We start from the raw sequence: 18681 nt of genomic DNA on the forward strand, positions 1-18681 counted from the left end.
CGTGCTTTTGTCGCCGTGCGCACGAATTGGGCCTTTCAGTTGCCGTACCGAGAGACACGCGCATGCGCCGTTCCGTTTCTCTCTCAATAGCAATGGCGTCCTCCTTAGGGGTGTGCAGGTTACATATGAGGGGCAGGGGCGGCTTGGTGAAGAGCCTACGGAGGGTCCAAACATTTGTCCACAGGAATACCGGAACAGTCGTCGCTGCTGCGGATGGCGACCCGCTTCGAAAAGAGGCAACCGGTCAGTTTATGACGCGACAAACAGACCAAGTTAGCCTGCTTACTAGCCATAATGCTAGCTCACTCACCTGGAATAAGCCTCATTCCAAACTTCATTCAGAAATCTGTATGTTCCGGGTTTGCTTGGCTATCATCCAAAATGCGTGACCCGTTGAACAGAATATGTAAGGGTAAAGGGCCTCGGTGCAATTCGGCGTTGTTTTTTCTCTACCAAGGAGTCCTGTTTCAATGATATCTTCTCCTGAAGTCATTGCAGCTGTCATTTCAAAGAAGAGCTGAAGTTAATAGATGTTGCTTTGTGGGTGATTTGTATGCAGCATGAAACTGTATGTTAACCAAGAGTTAATGAATAGGTGCTATTCTTCTTACAGCTAACGGTGCAAAGTTTGTCTGATAACAACATCATGCTAAATGCACTGGGATGAACAATGACAAAATAATCCAAGCCATCCTTAAAGTGAAACTACAGAAGTGACTGTTGTTCTGCTTCTCTGTTATCAGATGAAAAGCATGGACGCAGGTCCTTGTCTGCTGTCCAGGCGGAGAGACAAGGACAGGCGGAGAGATCTGTCCTCATCAGCTGCAACCCCAGAACCAATGAGAAAAAGTTCCTCAAGTTTTTATCAAGACATGGAGACGTCAGCAAATACTTCTTTTATGAAAGCTATGTGCGTGAATGACACAGCATTATTTTTTAACATGTTATGATTTGCATATAAGACCAGCTTGACTGGATTCAGTTGGAAGATGTCATTGTGTGTATTTGTGTTATTTTTCAGGGCATTTATGCCTTAGTGGAATTCACCAAACGGGAAAGTGTTGCATCCTTACTTGAAGAGGCAGCCATCCCCACTGTCAGCCATGAAGCCTTGGTGCCTTTTAAAACAAGACTGCTGTCGCTGAAGAACATCGACTCAGTGGGCTCAACGAACCAGCAGTATCAGCCACAGACCACTGCTCCCATCAACCAGCTTATACAGAGGCTGTCCAGAGAGGAAAGCGTAAGTGGACTGGTTGTCACACACAGAGTTACAGTCTCGATTAAACAATCCTGAGGGTTGGATTCAACATTAAATACAAAACCATATGTGAGCGTAAATGCACTAACATGGTCTGTCTTCTCTTTCCCCCGCAGATAGACCGGCAGGTGATCTCCCTGACAGAATCCTATCAGCTAACAGAGGAGAACAGCCGACTGCGTTTCCTCGTCTGCTCTCTGCTCCAGGACATGGTTGCTGCTTATTTCCCAGAATGCGCCATCAAGCCTTTCGGCTCATCAGTGAATGGTTTTGGAAAGCTGGGTTGTGACCTGGACATGATCCTGGACCTGGATAGCATCAGTGGGAGAAAGGCAAAGACGGTAATAATTGCAGGTTGGGGAGAGAGAGTTGGTCAGTTTTCAGATTACAAGCCTGATTCGCAAAAAGTCCAGGACGCTATAAAAAAAAAAAGAAACATGATTTAGGATAATACATACAATCTCAGACATATTTTGAATGAGCAGAATATGACAAATGTTGTTTTAGTCGATGTTGCCTCAGTCGGGCAGATACGAGTTCATTTTTTCAGATATTTTTACCACCTGTTTGTTGCGCTGACAGTCGGTGAGGTCATGATCAATTTACAGGTTCAGTCAGGGTATTTTCACATTATCTTTCAGTACAGTTTAAGTCACATAAAGAAGTCTTATGTCCTTTAACTCTATCCTGCTGTGGTGTGTTGGAGGTGCGGGGCACACAAATGAAGCTCCCTGAGCCATGGTGCAACTTTCACATCTGTGTCCTGCTCCACCCTGACCCCACTCAGGGAGGCTTCTCACCTGCAGTGTCTTCACTCCGCTGCACCTAGCCTGTGAGCTTTTTAGTTTTCATTTTAATGTCGGACCACTTCTTAAAATTTTTTGAGCCGGCAGCATCGGACACATTTTTGTACTGATGATTTCCACACTGCGTCCACCAAGCAACGTCTTTCTTCTTGTCTCAGCCTCCAAAGCAAGAATTTCGATTTAACACTGCGTGGAAATTTGGATATTAATCAGGGGCTTCCATGTAGAAGTTGAGAGCAGAGCCTTTGTTACCTTCACAGGATCTGCTCTTAGCCACTGGTTGAGGTATCTGGACGACACCTGGGTCAAAATCAGAACAAGGGAATTGGATAACACAATGACATTAAGTCCATGCATATGCTTTCCCCTCCTTCTGTCCTAACACTGACATATGCTCCAGATGTGGCAGACATTCGTTCAGCTTCCATGCAATGGTGGTATAGTGGTGAGCATAGCTGCCTTCCAAGTAGTTGACCCAGGGTTCAATTCCCGGCCATCACAAGTGTACATCTTTTAAGCTTTATTAATGTTTACTTCCTGAACTCAGTACTGCATTAACATCAAGTTCATACAGGAAGATGTCAGAGGAGACAGTGTGCCATTCTTGGACTGTGCAGTGCAGACTGAAGAGGACACAATCCTCAACATTAAGGTGCACAGAAAACCAACACACACAGATCAGTCCTTGCTGTTTGACTTTCATCACCGACTGGAGCACAAGCTGGGGGTCATCAGAACCCTGAACCATCAGGCTGAGACTGTGCCCACAAGAAAGAGGGGGAGGAGAAGGAACAGAAGCACATCAGGGAGCACTTAAAACCTGTGGCTACCTAAACTGGACCTTTGTCAAAACCTCTAAAAGATCCAGAGCAGACAGAGAGGGGGAGAAGAGAGAACGTAACGAGAGAGCGTAACAGCATCGTCATTGCCCATGTCGTGGGAACATCTGAGAAACTCAGGATGATCTTCACTGAACATTATATCCCTGTTCACTTCAAACCTACCAACACGCTGAGGCAGAAACTTGTCCATCCTAAAGACAAAACAGCCAGGCATAAGCAGAGTAATGTAGTTTATGCTGTTCTATGCAGCACGGACTGCACAGATTTGTACATTGGGGAGACAAAACAACCTCTCCATAAAGGAATGGCACAACACAGGAGAGGAGGGCCAGCTCCTCAGGTCAGGACTCTGCTGTCCACTGACATCTGACGGAGAACTTTGAGAATAGTGTAAACATCTTGGCCAGAGAAGACAGATGGTTTAAAAGAATCCACCTATGTCAAACTTGAACGGCTGTCTTTGAACACAGGATGTGACCCGCGACATTACTTTTCACCCACCTACAATGCAGTACTAAGTTAACCAGACAGCTAAACAACCATTCACACCTCATCTCGCCCTAACAGCCCACATGATGTGTCCTTAACGACACTGTAAGGACAATCCCACGCAGAGTTTTAAAAGCCTGCAGCTCCCCTCCAGTTAGTCAGAACTGAAACAAGTCCAGTTGCCTACGATGCAGCACTTAGAATGATCATGACCCGGACGACTGAGAACTGTCATCAACTTTGGGCATGGACGGTTTTATAAATGAGGCCACTGGTCTAGGATCTGCATAAATTGTACACAGTCAAAGATGCCTCCCATCTAAAGACACCTGATGGTTCTCATCAAAATCCAATTAACTGAGAATGTAAAAAAAAAAAACAGAAAACAAACGCGCGTTGCAGAAAGTGAGGAAAAATTCCTGGATCCGTCCATTTATCTATATCATCACAAAAGTTAGTAGGGAGTATTCTGGGCTGAGACCCATCCTCCATCCAAGTTTCATGGAAAACCAACCAACAGACCGCAGGTGAAACATATCCTCCTTGGCAGAGAGACAAAGTAAAACAGATACCAGCTGCCTTTTGAGTTTTGTGAGTTCTGCAGAGTGAAAGTGAAGACAGCTGTCGAGAACAAAAAGGGTTTGAAAAATAGTACAGACACGCTTTGCTGTTTTGTCTTTTCCTTCGAGTCTAACAAACATTATCTTGGTGAGGGATTTACGTTGATTACGCTTCTGTTGTCTGGGATCACTTCAGTATGTCCAAGTCGGAGTTACTGTATGTGTTTTGAAAGTATCGTCATTTGGAGTAATGTGAGTAAAATGTCGTATTTTATGTTGAACTTGCTAAAAGACATAAAGTCATTGCCAGACTTGATGCTCTTAATTAATTTGCATTTTAGTGTTCAAAATCATTTAATAAATGTCTGTATGCTGCTTATAAATGGAAATCAGGCCGTTAAAGTGAAGTCTGGCAGCAATACATGACATCTAAATGTTATAAGATGTGTTTTTTTTATTCTTTATAGTTCTTCATAGTGCAGAGCTGAAATGCTCCATCAATAGTCGGTCAGTGTTGACTGAGACACAAACAAGATATTTGAGACACTTTGACCGTATCTTCCATTATTTAATAGCATTTTCCCATAATCTGTGGATACATTTAATGAGATAATAACAGATGGTTGCAACCCCTCAGCATGTGTTTGGTCATTTTGGATTACCAAAGTGGAGCAGCTGATGTAGAGGACCCTGCTGATGTGTGTGTGAGCAGCGTAGTGAATCTGCCGCTGCTTCCTTCCATAATCAATAGTTGACTCTGCAGTGAAATGTCAGAGATGAATCACCGTTAGCCGCTGTTTTACTATAATGGACCCCGCTTTCATTTTCTTCCATTATTGAAGCTTCAGAGTACACAGTATGCTGCAGGAATAGTGCACTGAGAATTTGTAAATGGTGTACAGTAAATATAGTGCTGTAAGTTACAAACAGAGCGTGATTTGGGATCATTAATTCCATTCTCTGTGCGCAGCCAAAATCAGCTTCATCCCTCGAGTACCAGCTGAAGAGGGCCAGCACAGAGCGGGCCGTCACCCAGAGCATCCTGTCCGTCATCGGGGAGTGCGTGGACCAGTTTGGCCCGGGGTGCGTTGGGGTGCAGAAGATTCTCAACGCGCGATGTCCCCTGCTCCGTTTTGCCCACCAGCCCTCCAGTTTTCAGTGTGACCTCACAGCCAACAACAGGTAATCGCCCCGGCTACATGTATCGCAGGACCATGGCTTTAAGACTGGATATAAACCGAGCAGTTACATGTCACGGCTCTGGTGTCGCAGTGGTTTCTCAAAGAACGGGTCAGTTTCGGGGTCATAACTCGAAATGTCAATCGGAGCGGGTCACAGGCCCGTTGCATCACAGAAACTGCTGGCTAGTTTTCTTTTGTCCTGAATATCATCTGGCCACACTGGCGTTGCAAAAGCCCAAAACAGATACTAGCCTATGGCAGGAAGTGCTGCGAGGGCTCAGTTGCATGCTGCCACAGTAAAACTGAACAGAGGGGCCATGGGGGGGGACTTGTTTGCGTTTCACTTCTTCCCTTTCAGCCACATTGGTCTCTGTTGATTGTATACCACACCTGCTAACGTACAGAAAACCACAGCGCACTTTCTAAGGAAATGGGTGGGTGAGTGGATGTGAGGGGGACTTTTTTCTACATCGCGCTCCGAGATCTCTGAAGCGCAACACCTTCCTGCCGCGGAACGTTTGTGTGTGTCAGTGTGTGTGTGTGTGTGTGTGTGTGTCACAGAAACCGAAAACTAGCAGCAGCTGAGTGTGACCGGCTGAAGACTGCTCTCTAGTGGTGGTTTTGCTGACGTTCTGGTTTCACTGACCCTTCACCTTCTTCATAATCAAGGATTTCGCTTTCTGCAGTCAGGAGTGTGTGAAGTGTGAGGATCAAGTGCATGTTCATCATTTGATGATGCTAAATCACAGATCTGTAGGCACAGTGTTTAATGCACACGTTTTAGAACAGAGCCGCAATGGACGGATCAAAAGAGCGAACAGTCCTTTCTTAGAGTACATTCCCCTCTCACACTGTGGAGACGGATTCCCTACTGGTTTAGTTATAACCCTTTATATTAAAGCCACAACAATGATCATTTCATCAAAATAGTTTTCAGTTTCATGTCTGTCAGGACATAATATCTTGTGAAATTATAACAAAGCGTCTGTTTAACTATAAAACGTTCTGTTATAATGATAATACGTATAATACTACTACTGATGCGAATGATGATAATGAAAATTGTGTAATACCGTATATCATGATAAGAGAGGTTTATCGTACCATAAAAATGTCATACCATTGCAACCCTAGTTATCAGCTTTAAAATGAATGGCCAACTGTTGGTTTCCTCCTAAATGATCAGTAGCTGCCACTTGAGTGACTCAGTGCTCCTCCGACACACGGCTATCGCACAGCGCTCCCTGTATTTTAAAGAGCTAATTTAAATGAAAATGGGACACGTTAGAAAATAATATTCACATTTTAACAGGCTGACAGAGATTTTTTTTACATGCAAGTAAAATTCTGTGATGTCAGCTTGTTAAATGTGAATATTTTCTTGTTTCTTTCCTCTACAACAGATATCTAAATATATTCGGGGTTGTGCACAAAAACACTCGAGGGAGTCACCTTGAGCTTTGGGAAACACTTGATTGATATATTTAAACTTTCTCAGACATTTAAGAACAAATAACTAGAAGGATAATTGAGACAATAATTTCATTCAGCCCATGTATGCTGGGACATCGCTTCAGCTAAATATCTAGGAGAACACTGCAGCACAGCTGCTGCTGAAGTATATTTCCTTTTATTTTCCATCAGCAGAAAGATGCAGAAGCTTTAATCTTACCACCAAGAATAACTGCCTTGTTTCCTATTTGATATTCTTATTTGTATTTTCTTTTCTTATGAAAATGAAAATGATATGATATAACATTTATGATATAAACAGCCACAAAGAAGCCCCAGTAGCAATTCTGTGTGTTCCCCACAGGGTGGCGGTCAAGAGCACAGAGCTGCTCTACCTCTACGGACAGCTGGACCCTCGCGTGCGTTTCCTGGTGTTCACCGTGCGCTGCTGGGCCCGAGCTCACGGCATCACCAGCAGCATCCCCGGAGCCTGGATCTCCAACTTCTCCCTCACCGTCATGGTGCTCTTCTTCCTGCAGAGGAGGAGCCCTCCCATCATCCCCACCCTGGACCACCTAAAGGGCCTAGCAGGTAGCACCCAGCACCACCTGACTGACCCCAGCCTATTCCCCTGTACCCAAGAATAGAGCTGGGATTAATGCGACATGATGACATGCAATTATAATAGTGATAATGATAATAACTATAACAACACTACTACTACTAATAATAATGATGAACATGACAATGATGATAACTGTGATAATAATGGCAGCTGTATTTATATAGCACCCTTACAAGTTACATAATGCTTCACAATAAAAATGTCTAATCAAAGGAAATAAGATCCAGAAGAAAATAAATATAAATACTGCCAATCGCAACAATTGAAATGGAACAGTTGGTAAGTGCTAAGACAGAGGTTTCAGTGTTGGCTCTGCAGCAGACATTAGAGCACACCTTCCCTCCTCGTTACCACGCGTATGAATGTGTTCTATGATAATATGAACCGCCGGCACGCCACGCTGCCCGCCACCGCAGCTCCTCCATCTCTGTCTACTCTCTCTCTCCCTCTCTCTCTCTGTCACCTTGGCCGCCTGATAATTGCCTTCCAAAAGCAATCTACCCCCCCCCCCCTCCCTCCTCCACCTCCCTCCACCGTCTCCACTTCCTCCACCTCCTCTTCCTCTGCCCCGTTTAGCACAGACTCTATCACACAGAGTGCTTACAGGACAATAAAAGGCCCATCACTCCGGGAAGGTCAATGACCCCGCCTCCTCCGGACACACACGGCAGCATACAGGCAGCTATTTAAACAGCGGTGTCACACACACACACACACACACACCAGCATCAGCATCAGCATCAGCCGCCTCGTGGTGGTGAAGGAGACTGGTTACAAGGGCACCGCTGGAGAAGAAAACCAGCCGAGCAAAGAGATGATCCATACTCTCTGTTCTCTGACCACTTTCATATTCATACATGTTCATGCAGCTCGCTGTCTCTCCCCCCCCCTGCGTCGTTCTGTTTCCTCTCCACGAATGCACCGACACCATCCGTCCGTGTCTTATTTACGGCCATCACAGGCCTGTTAAGGCAGTCATTTACCTTGTATCCCTGCTCTTGTCCCACAAGGTCCCGCGGACAAGAGCGTGATTGAGGGGAACGACTGCACGTTTGTCAGCGACTTCAGCAGGATCCAGCTCCGGAGCAACACAGAAACACTGGGTGAGCACGAGAGCGTGGAGTTCGGAGCCGCAGGGCTACAACTCACTTTGACTGATACCGCAGTTTCTGTTGGCCACTAACTCCACTTTCTAACTTTTCCCTCAGAGCAACTGCTGTGTGAATTCTTTGACTTCTACGCCACCTTTGCTTTCGGCAAGATGTCCATAAATATCAGAAAGGTATGTATGATTATTCATGTCCATAGAGTCCCATGTAACCACAGTCGGCGGAACCAAAGATGACAATTCACATGATCCTTTGCTTATGTAGCTCAGTGATTCCTGAGCGGGGGTACTTGAACCGCAGAACTCACTTCTGATTGATTGAAGAGAAGCTAAGTGAATTTGCGTATAAACATCCGTTCACTGAGTCGGTTGTTACACCTGAACTCTGCCTAGCTTACGAGCAAGCAGCGATGGATGAATCTGCAGAGCGATTTGTGGTTCCACCCGTCTAAACGTCGCCGCCATTACTGCGATGGAACCTCCGCCTGCAACAGCATGGGTAGTTGAATTAAAGACAGTGGTGGCCAGTTAATGATAACGTTTGTCATATGAATGGAGACCTTGATGTCATTCATATTTTTCATAGTAGACAATGATAATGACAATGGCCAGAATAAATGGAGGAACACGTTTTAAATGATGAAGAACTGTGTAATATACGTTAACGTTACTGTACTAGCTGGCTAGCATAATCTAGTGCTTCGTTTAATCATTACAGAGCAGATGCATCAGTAAAACATTTAAAAATACAAATGTGTCCTTGTTTTAAAAACATACGTGTATTCAAGATTATTTCATTAATAGCCTGGCAACAGAAAGACAACCAGGGTCAAAATTAAAATAATGATAAATGAATTAAAGTAATTATAACATTGATCCACTTCTGGCCGACATCTTGGTCCTCTGCATGCTCAGTGAATCTATGGAGCTGCAGGGCTACAACTCACTTTGACTGATACCGCAGTTTCTGTTAGCCACTAACTCCACTTACAGACAGGCCACTCATCATGAAGTTGAGGCTCATGTACTTGTTACCACAGTCGAAGTTTGGCACTGTCGATGGAGCAGCTGAGAACAGCACAGGCTCTTCATGGCGTCCCGGACGTCGTTGTCAAAGTAACATTGCATAGAAAGTAAGGGGAAAGATGTGTGTGTGTGTATAGATGAGTGAGTGAAAAACAGTCAAAAAGTAGGCTGAAAGTAATGACTGAATGATACTTACTGTATCTCCTCTATTTATCAGTTGTTTCTAATAGTACTGCTTGAATGGTAAATGGTTGACATTTTTATCCCAGTCATTGATAAACAGCTTAAACAGTTAGAAGTATTGCTTCATTGAAATAGTAAGCTAAAAGCAATGTACACATAGACAAGATGTCCAGTTTCTGACAGTCCCAGCTGATAACAGAACAAACTGAATGAACATTTCACTGTATGAATAAATGCAGTTTACATCCAGTTTAAAATGTGACTGTGAACGTGGTAGTCGTAGTGACAGACCTCCAGGGAGTCGACAGCTGAGTCTGCAGCTCCTCTCAGCTTTACGGAGCTTTGATGGTCGCAGCATCATTTCATCCAGCAGCAAACGGCAAACAGACACAGTTAGAGACCAGCTGGTGAACAAGCCGGAGTCACATACTTCCTGCAGGGTTTGTGGAGCCCTTACATTTATCTGGAGCGCAGATGCATGATATCCAAACGAACGGCAATGTGTCTGTGTATCTGCTCTGCTGCCTTTCATGCGGACTGAAACATCCATCACAGATGCAACTTATGAGAGGACAGACACACCCGTCTTCCTACGTACCGTAACTTCACTCACAACACAACTCTCTTCTATAAATCAGGTGCCAGATATCATGTCGGCATTCTATCTCTTAAAGTAGACATTAAAGACACGTTTTTTGCATAAGTAATGAACAAATAAATGGTGCACTCCTCCTCTCCCTGCCCTCCTTTAGCTCTGAATCCATCGTATCTGCACGTGTCTGTCATAACTTTTTTCTGTGGTGGACACACACAGCCATGGTGACAGGCTGAGGGTTTTAGAATGACTGCAAAGAAGCCGGCTCCCCTTTGTGGCAATTCAAAGTAAATCAGGAAATCGATACAGGACCGCATGTTATGGAGCCAGACAGCTTATCCAAGTCACTTAAGTGAGGATATTCTCAATATTCACATTCACCATTATCACAATGATGGAAGCCTGAGATTTTTTTTTTTTTATTCCAAACCATGATAAAATCTGATGTCCTCCCATCTCATCCACATCACTTAAGAGACTGATAAAGGCAGCAGTGTTTTATACCCACTCAGGGCTTTAGTGTATGTCCTGTGGACACTAGCTGCTGCTGCTGCTGCTGCTGCTGTCTGAAACTGTCCTGGACCACTGGACCAATCAATCAGCTGGGCTAATATCATCTGATACAAGCTTAATGCAGAGACGATTTGTTATAAGGAATGTCAATACTATTTTTTTTTGGTTTGTTTTTCCACCAGAAAGCACTTAATTCTTCTTTTATGTTTTAAAGATAACCTATTTTGGAGGATTTTGATTAAAAATACTTCATAAATACCTAAGGAATTCAGCACCAGTCAGGCTGTACTCACAAAACAGTTTGTCCGTTTACTCGGATGGTTTCTAATCTGACTCCAAAATCTATCCATTGCATCATTAACTCACGAGAACATAAAGAATATCTCTCCGTGATTTCAGCCTCCTTTCAAACGTCTCCTCCCAGCCTCGGCTCTGCGCTCCAGCCGAGAAATCTGTTGGTAATAAAGGCGATGTTTGGTGGATGGCGTCTTCCCACACACCACACACAGAGATGACATCTGTCCTTGTCATGTGTGATTGATGCCGGCCCCACGGGGCCCGGCGCCCTTAAGCTGGGGCTCCAATTAGGAGCTCCATCAGGCTCAGTGTAAACAAACACATATTTATTCTATTTAGAACCATATTCAGCCTGTCGTCGGGTGTTTGTGCCTGTGTAATACCTTTTAATAGGCGCTGAAAGAGCATCCACGCCATCTCTAAAAGTGTGCAACATTAAACGACATCCTATCTATCAGCCGTTACGTTTGCCGCTAGAGATGAAGCTGATAATTGAATTGATGAAAGTAGGAGTCTTTGGTGGAACATAATATGAGATGCAGTGGGGTTTAACTAATTGATAGTTATATAATATACACAGCAGAGGAAGCCTGCAGGTAGACTGTGGCCATGACCCATGCCAACAGGCGTTCACCAGCCGAGCAACAGCCATAAATCTGCTTTACCGTGCTACAGTTCTCTGCTGCGCTCCTCTCTGACTGACGGCTTTATGTCGCCATGTTCTGTCCCCTCCTGCCACTTTACTGTCAGGCTGTAGGCAGTACACGGTATGCACAGTACGGTAAAAGGTTCTTGACTCCTCTCTGACCCACACACGCACAGATGGTTCGCGCGATGCCCGTGACTTGCCCGACGGACGCGGTACGCGCCATATACGCTTCTGTTTCTAACACGTTCGGTGTGCGCAGCAGGTTTTCATATCAGTCAAGCACATTCCTCTCATTTCTTTTTGTTCCACTTGCTGAATTATTTCCCCTTTTCATGACTCGAGTCGAAACGCTTCCAGAGCCACGTGCACGTCTCCCCCTCTCCCATCTGCTAGCCTGTGGAGAGGTGTTCAGCCGGCTTTAGGTGCCCCAGATACAGCAGAAAAGAGTTAAACCCGTGACCAATGAGAGAGATGGACCAGAACACACTGTACATACGGGACTGCTCTTATAGCTGCCGCTGCTCCAGAATGTGTTTTCATCTGCCAGCTTTGTCCCTCTCCTTCTCTCCAGGGCAAAGAGCAGAACAAGCCGGAGGTCGCCCCGCTGCACATCCAGAACCCCTTCGAAATCTCCCTGAACGTCAGCAAGAACGTCAACGCCACGCAGCTGGGCCGCTTCGTGGCTCTGTGTCAGGAGAGCTCCTGGCTGCTCCAGCAGGTTGAAACCGCCACGCCCACAGGTGGCGCCGCAGGTAACACTCCCAGACCTTGGGGGCTCGCTGCCCTCCTCCAGCCCTCCCAGGTCGCAGAGATCAAAAGTCGCAAGAAAAGGAGACGGGAGCCAGCCAGCGAGAGGATCAGGACCCTGCTGGAGTCTTTGAAGAATAACAAACAACCAAATAAAAGCTAGGACTCTCGGGAAATCTCAGAATTCAGCTCCATCCTCGTACTATCACTTTAATGTTTCACTGGAGGACAGGTGTGGTGTTATTGTCCGACGTCTCACTGAGGAGGCGAGGAGCAGCTTCTGCACTGGACTTTAGTTCCAAACACGGACACTGGAGGGTGTTACTGAGGCCTGTATGTGCATATGTCTGGGACCTAAAATAAGGGATTGATTACTGTGTTCGTCCCTACCCTGTTGTGAATAAAGTCAGTACTGTGGAAACTGCCAGATGCTCACGCAGGAGCTGAGAGTGAAGATCTATCAGTTCATCTGATTCAGAATCTGTTGCACATGGATTTTATCATTTACACTCATCATGTGTTTACACCCCAAACAACATTTCTGTGTATATATCTTTTGTATTAATGGTATAATACAAATGTAATAATCAAGATTTTGTTGAAAACAGTGTTTTGTTATTATGGCACCTCAGAACTGACAAAAGTCAATAAAAGGGCTATCAGACACGTCAAGAAGCGCTCAATACCATCAGTTAAAATTGACGAGTGTAGAAAGCTTTCATTTAATGTATTTATTTCATTTTATATTTATTCCTCAGTCCTCAGATGTGTGACATCAAACTGAGGCATGTCCAGGTGTGCTGTGGGATTGTAGGACGGAGAGGTTAGATAGTTATAGTTATAGAGGCCATTTTGCACAGATATGAATTACGGTGTGAAGTCTCGGGCACTAAAAGTTTGAAAACAACTGACTTAGAGGACTGGAACTTATCTGAAAACTGGTGGCTCAGCAAACAGCATCAGCCTTTTCACTGTTAAACACAATAAATCTACACTAGAGCAAGTAAAGCTAACTGTCCATGCTACATATTAGTGTTGTGACGCTGTATCAACAGTTAACAGCGGCTATAGTGTTTTGGGTGTCACGCCTCACACTAATAGAGGCTAAACCTCTGTATTCATAACGTTATCAATCTGTGTTATACATTAACATTAGAAAAAAACATTTTTCAAAGCTAGCTGATGTTGTCAGTGTTAGCTTGCGGGCTAAAATGTTTCTGTGAAGTAATGCTACTATAGGCTAGGATAGAGTATGGATGGGTAACATGACCAGTTAAGTTTAGCTAAGGTTTTAGCTCTAAGCTAAGTACAGTTGCCTAGCTAGTTGATAAACTGTCTGTGCTTTCATGTCAGCTAGCTAGCTCAATGGTCACTTCCTGTTTTGATCTGATGCCGGTCTAAACATTAGTCAAATTTGGGGGAAAGTAGAGAAATTGCGGTAAGATGAAAAACTTCAGAAACTTGAGTAACATTAGCTTAAAAATGAGCTAATCAGAGATACATTTTGAATTTATTTGCTCAGTGTATTGATGTGAAAGGAAAATTATAAAATTCACATTACATTTTAGCTATTTAACTAAAAATAGTCTATTGTTGATGTATTGACTCATGACTTGTCTGTTAACCTTTAACTGCCTTTTGTTGTTTTCTTTCTTTTTTTTTTTTTTAAACAAATGATGGTAGAACGTTAAGCCCACATCTGGATTAAAGTTTGGAGACTCAAATGATACTAAACAATGACATAATGGTGGTAGCATGTGTTAAATTGATCCAGAAGCAGACAGCCCATCAGTTTGGTCACCAGTCTGTCGGAGTCAAAGTGAGCCAGGCGCTGTGGTGAGGTCTGTCGAATGGATTGACCTCTCTGGAAACCCACTGGTTGATATGTCACGCTAAATACGTGGAAAAAGGAAAATGTCACTTCAACTCCTCCTCATTCGGTTTCCAGCTCACGGTGCCTCATCATGTCCACTAATCACACTGTATGAGATGCGGGTCAGGACGAGGGCCGGTGACGAGTCAAAATGCCAAAATGCTAAATCACTCCCATCCATTTTTTCCTCCATAGTTGCATACCCCGAGCGTATGTAGGCGTCTATGAGGCAGAGGAAGGAGACCTGAGGGTGCATGTGTTAAGAGTGCATGCGCAGGTTCACGTCCTCTGAGTGCGGCTGAGTGTTGGTCTCGGGCCCATGGGACAGTGTTTGAGGAGCAGGGAGTGTGCAGCCCACAGCTGGTTTTCCCCTTATTGCTGTGGGAGGTCAGAAGGGTGAGAGGATCGACTTTTAACTACCTCCCCCTCCCATCCCACCCCATCCCACCCTCTACCACAGGGCACGGCACCTATGGGAGGACAGCACTGAGGCAGGAGGGGCTCAGACCCCCTTGCTTTTGAACTTCACTCAGTGTCCCTTCCTCCTCTCCTCTCGCTTCCATTTCTCTTTCAAATTCATCTTGCCTCTCTCTCTCTCTCTCTCTCCCTCTCTATCTCCGGCATCTCTTCCCTCTCCCCTCAGAGTGGCAGCGTTCTTTGAGGTTTGCGGAGTTTGTTTATTTCCATGAGTGAGTTTCTGACTGGATGTGCTCTGGTGGAGCCACAGAGTGGTTATGAAACGCGGTGGTTAGAGAAGCACTGGGTGGGGAAATCAACACCTCAGGAGAATTGCATGAAATAGGACTGCTGAGCGTTGTAAGGGTTCATTTTGAAGGAGCTCGACGTCAGCGCTGTGGATCCTCTGATTTGTATTTGGTGGTTTAGAATGTGCTGTGCTGTTTTTCGAAAATTTATGGACCCCCTGTTTGATGGCACTCTCCATTTATTGAGCACTTTATGGGGGTAATTACAGGCATAGATAGAAACTGTGGCCACTTGCCAAAAGGTGCCACACGTCAATGTCAAGGTTAATCCAATTTTTTTTTTTTTTCAGCTCATGCCAACCTTTGCAGTGTTAGGATTTTATGTGACCATCTCCAAGTAAAGTTCCAAAGGCACCGAGGTTGTGTTTGGTTAACTTGCGCAACGGTGACCTTTCTGCAGGGTGTTTGCAGGCGGCACACTGTGGGCTCTGATTTATTAGGAAAACTGTTGAAAAGTCCAAGATGGATTGGCCCTCTCTCAGGAAGTCCAGAGGTTTTAGCGGGCCGATGGCCAGAGTTTATGTTGCTGCCTTTTTTTTTCTGGCTCCTAACGCGCCTTCAGAGCCTGAAAGAATGTAAAAAAGGTGGCCGGAGGGTTTGACAAACACGAGGGGGATTTGAGGAAACGCGTTGAGGGAGGAAAGGTAGGAAAAAACAACAAGAAATGAAAAAGGCCTCGGCATGCGTGTTAGGTTGAATGCCCCTGAAAAATGTTAAAAGTCTGGAGCAGGGGACTGCTGTTAGAGCTCCAGGAAAAGGCTCGAGAGCTTCTGGGGCACGTGGTGTTTGATGAAAGTGCTTATCAGTTGGAGCACTTTCAGAAGTTATTTTATCAAGCCATCCGATCGCCCCGCCACTCCTTCTACTTACCTCCACAAAGACCTGAGAGCAGTGTGGAGAACGTAATCTCAAAGCACTTCCCCCCCACAGTTCCATGAATTGTCCCCAGAACACTGTGAGAGGCAGTTACGCTGGTTTCCATAGTCGAGGGACGAGCGTCCTGGCGTCCCCTGGGGAACCCAAACATCCCTTTTCTCCCAGGCTTCCCACCCACCAACACCGGGGTTCGCTTGGGCGGAGCAGGGAGCGCTGGAGGCCCCTGACCTTATCACTTTGTGTATCTCTGGTCGCAGACCTACTGCGGAGGTGTCATTAAAGAGACCCCAGTGAACAGCAGACTGCGCAACGTGTCTCCATGTCTTTCTACAGTGAAAGCATGAGGTAAACCATTGGCGACCGACTAGATGAGTTGAGCCAGCGGGTTTATGCTATGGGAATGCCTGGGACTTACTGTACCCACCAACAGTGCCATTGTTTCAGTGGAGGACGCATGGCTGCCTAATTGGAACCTGGCACCGCGTTAAAGGCAACCAAGGCGTCCCAGTGTCAACAGGCGCAGCGCCTTGCACATTCTTCCTCGCGCTGGACAGTAGAGGGGCTACCTCCCATTCAGCGCGGGCCAGATCAGCCCCCCCTGTATGAGCTGTCACATGGATACGCCACACATAAGCACACATGACCATCGGGACATGGGTTTGTATCCATGGAAACGCACCCCGCTCATCCGCAGCCCTCCTCCGAGCCCTCCCGGGTGCCTTTGGAGGATGCATGTGCGGTGCCACGTATATACATGTGACACAGTCCCAGAGCTCCGGCTGCTGCGTTTATACCATCACATGCGCTTTGTTGTCGTGTCAGAGCCGCCACGGAGAGGCTGACACCCCTTTGATGCGCACTGTCTTCGCGCGGGAGTTCAGTTCGGTTCTTGCTTGATCTAAACATAATCAGGCTGAGAATGTATTTTTCCAGGTTCGCAGTTTGATGGTTTCGAAGATCAAGGTGATTTATTCATCGTTAAACAACGCGGAGCTGCATCATGGAATAATGGTCTGCAAACTCACTTCATGCTACACAAAGAGAGGATATGCAGTTATTTACGTGAATATAACCGATGTGCATTGAGTCCGGATGAATGTGAACAGAAGCAACAAGACGGTGATAATAAAGTGGTCGGCATCTTCAAAAAAGTCTGGCGTCAGGTCAACATTGTTCGACAACTTTTCGTGCAAGCATCAAGCAGCGAGGATGGGCTTCCAACCGAGGGATTAGAAGAAGTGCTTGGATTTGTCAATTTTTTGAGATTTTTGCACTGGCGGAATGTTTTATTCCGTTGTTTCGGTGTGTGCGCGTGACTTCCTGTCTGCTCTGTGCTGAATTCGGCTGATTTGGTGCGTCGTGCTCCGGCATCTGGCAGAAATAGAAGCCTTGCGTATCTTCTACGGAAGAGTCCTAGACTGCCGGAGCTGCAACAGACATGTGCACGGCAGCAGAGCCAGTGGAAGAACACACATAAGGATAGGGTTAGAAAGAAACATTTTCAGAATAAAGCTCCTCATGACAAAGACGTCCTTCATCTCTACCCACGGGTCATTCAGGGTTGAGGGGGCTTAAGACTGTCCCAGCTCTCCTTGGACAAAAAAAAAAAAAATCTCTCAGTATCATAACTTTGAACTCAATTACGATTGTATTCCTCGTTTTCATCCCAAGAGTGGCAACACTACTATGCTGTATTCGCAGCCTGTCGTAGAGAGTCTAGTGTCATCACAACTCTGAGTTAGGATTGCTCCGTGAAGACGGCTCTTGTGAATTCTTACAGAATTTTTACTCATTTGATTTTCATCCACACACTTTTCTTTGCGAAACATTTGAAAGCCGTATTCATGAAAATGAACTGGTACGATAAGCCTCTGTCAGCGCGGCCCAGTGTGAAGGCTGTGGACCCTGAACTGATCAGCAGGCCTGTGTCCAGGACATTTGGCCGTCTGTTGGCGTCCCCTAAAGGAGGGTATAGACCGGGCTATTCCAGGGACAGTGTTGGGCTGCAGAGATAATAATGTTGCCGGGGGGGGGTTGATCACTGACATCCCCCTCTCCCTCCTCATGAGCCAGATTTCTCCTCCCTTTTCTATAAGAGCTTAATCTACAGCCTGCACTGCAGCCAGAGAGGGCCTTATCAGCTGTGTGAGAGCCGGCACGTCAGCTCCAGCCTTGGCTCCCCTCTCTGAACCGAGGAGATACACACTCACTCGTACGGACTCACGTGTGCACAGCCACAAGGCCAGCTGAAGTTCACACTCGGCTGCGAGAGGACAGCGGCGGTGTTTGAGGGGGAATAGGTGCTCAGGCTGCAGAATATAAAGCAGCATCAGGTTACTGAGTAGTTTACAGCGCCGCTCTGTTAGTCTGCTGCTTCGCAAATATCTCAGCAACTTGTGGGATGGATTGCCATGAAATGCGGTGCAGACATTCATAATCATAATGTCACTTTGTGCAGTACTCTGGTTTGTGACCAAATATCTGCAGAACTAATCGCATTCTCATCTGCCCCAGCTGTGCTTTGTGTTTTATGTTAATAAGAAAAAAAAAATTCACATCACATCCCCTCCAGTTACACACATCCACACCTGGAAGCTCCACTGGAACGGTCGAGGTGATGACCTTGCTCAAGGGCACCTCGGCGGTGGTAATGAGGGAAGGGCAACGCTGCTTTTTCCTCACCCAGGTTTATCCTGTGGGCCCAGGGATTGCTCACTGTTAGGCTACCACTGTTAGCTTGCTAACTTGCCAGACTATGATGGTGAACATGGTAACATGTAAGCATGTTCTCTGTGAGCATGTTAGCATTTAGCTTTAAAAAAAAAATGAAAAAA

At 45.7% G+C, this 18681-nt stretch overlaps 1 protein-coding gene across 1 annotated transcript; it reads left to right on the forward strand.

Moving 5' to 3' along the window:
- Positions 1-7: 7 nt before the first annotated feature.
- mtpap (mitochondrial poly(A) polymerase) lies at positions 8-14081 on the forward strand. The gene is made up of 9 exons (XM_030398765.1): positions 8-243; positions 744-910; positions 1022-1243; positions 1378-1602; positions 4929-5140; positions 6956-7182; positions 8227-8319; positions 8425-8498; positions 12159-14081. The coding sequence occupies exons 1-9, from the start codon at positions 63-65 to the stop codon at positions 12495-12497; spliced, it is 1740 nt and encodes a 579-aa protein (XP_030254625.1). The 5' UTR covers positions 8-62; the 3' UTR covers positions 12498-14081.
- The last annotated feature ends 4600 nt before the right edge of the window (positions 14082-18681 follow it).

Source organism: Sparus aurata, chromosome 19 (assembly GCF_900880675.1).
Source record: "Sparus aurata chromosome 19, fSpaAur1.1, whole genome shotgun sequence".
In the NCBI taxonomy this organism is placed as follows: domain Eukaryota; kingdom Metazoa; phylum Chordata; class Actinopteri; order Spariformes; family Sparidae; genus Sparus; species Sparus aurata.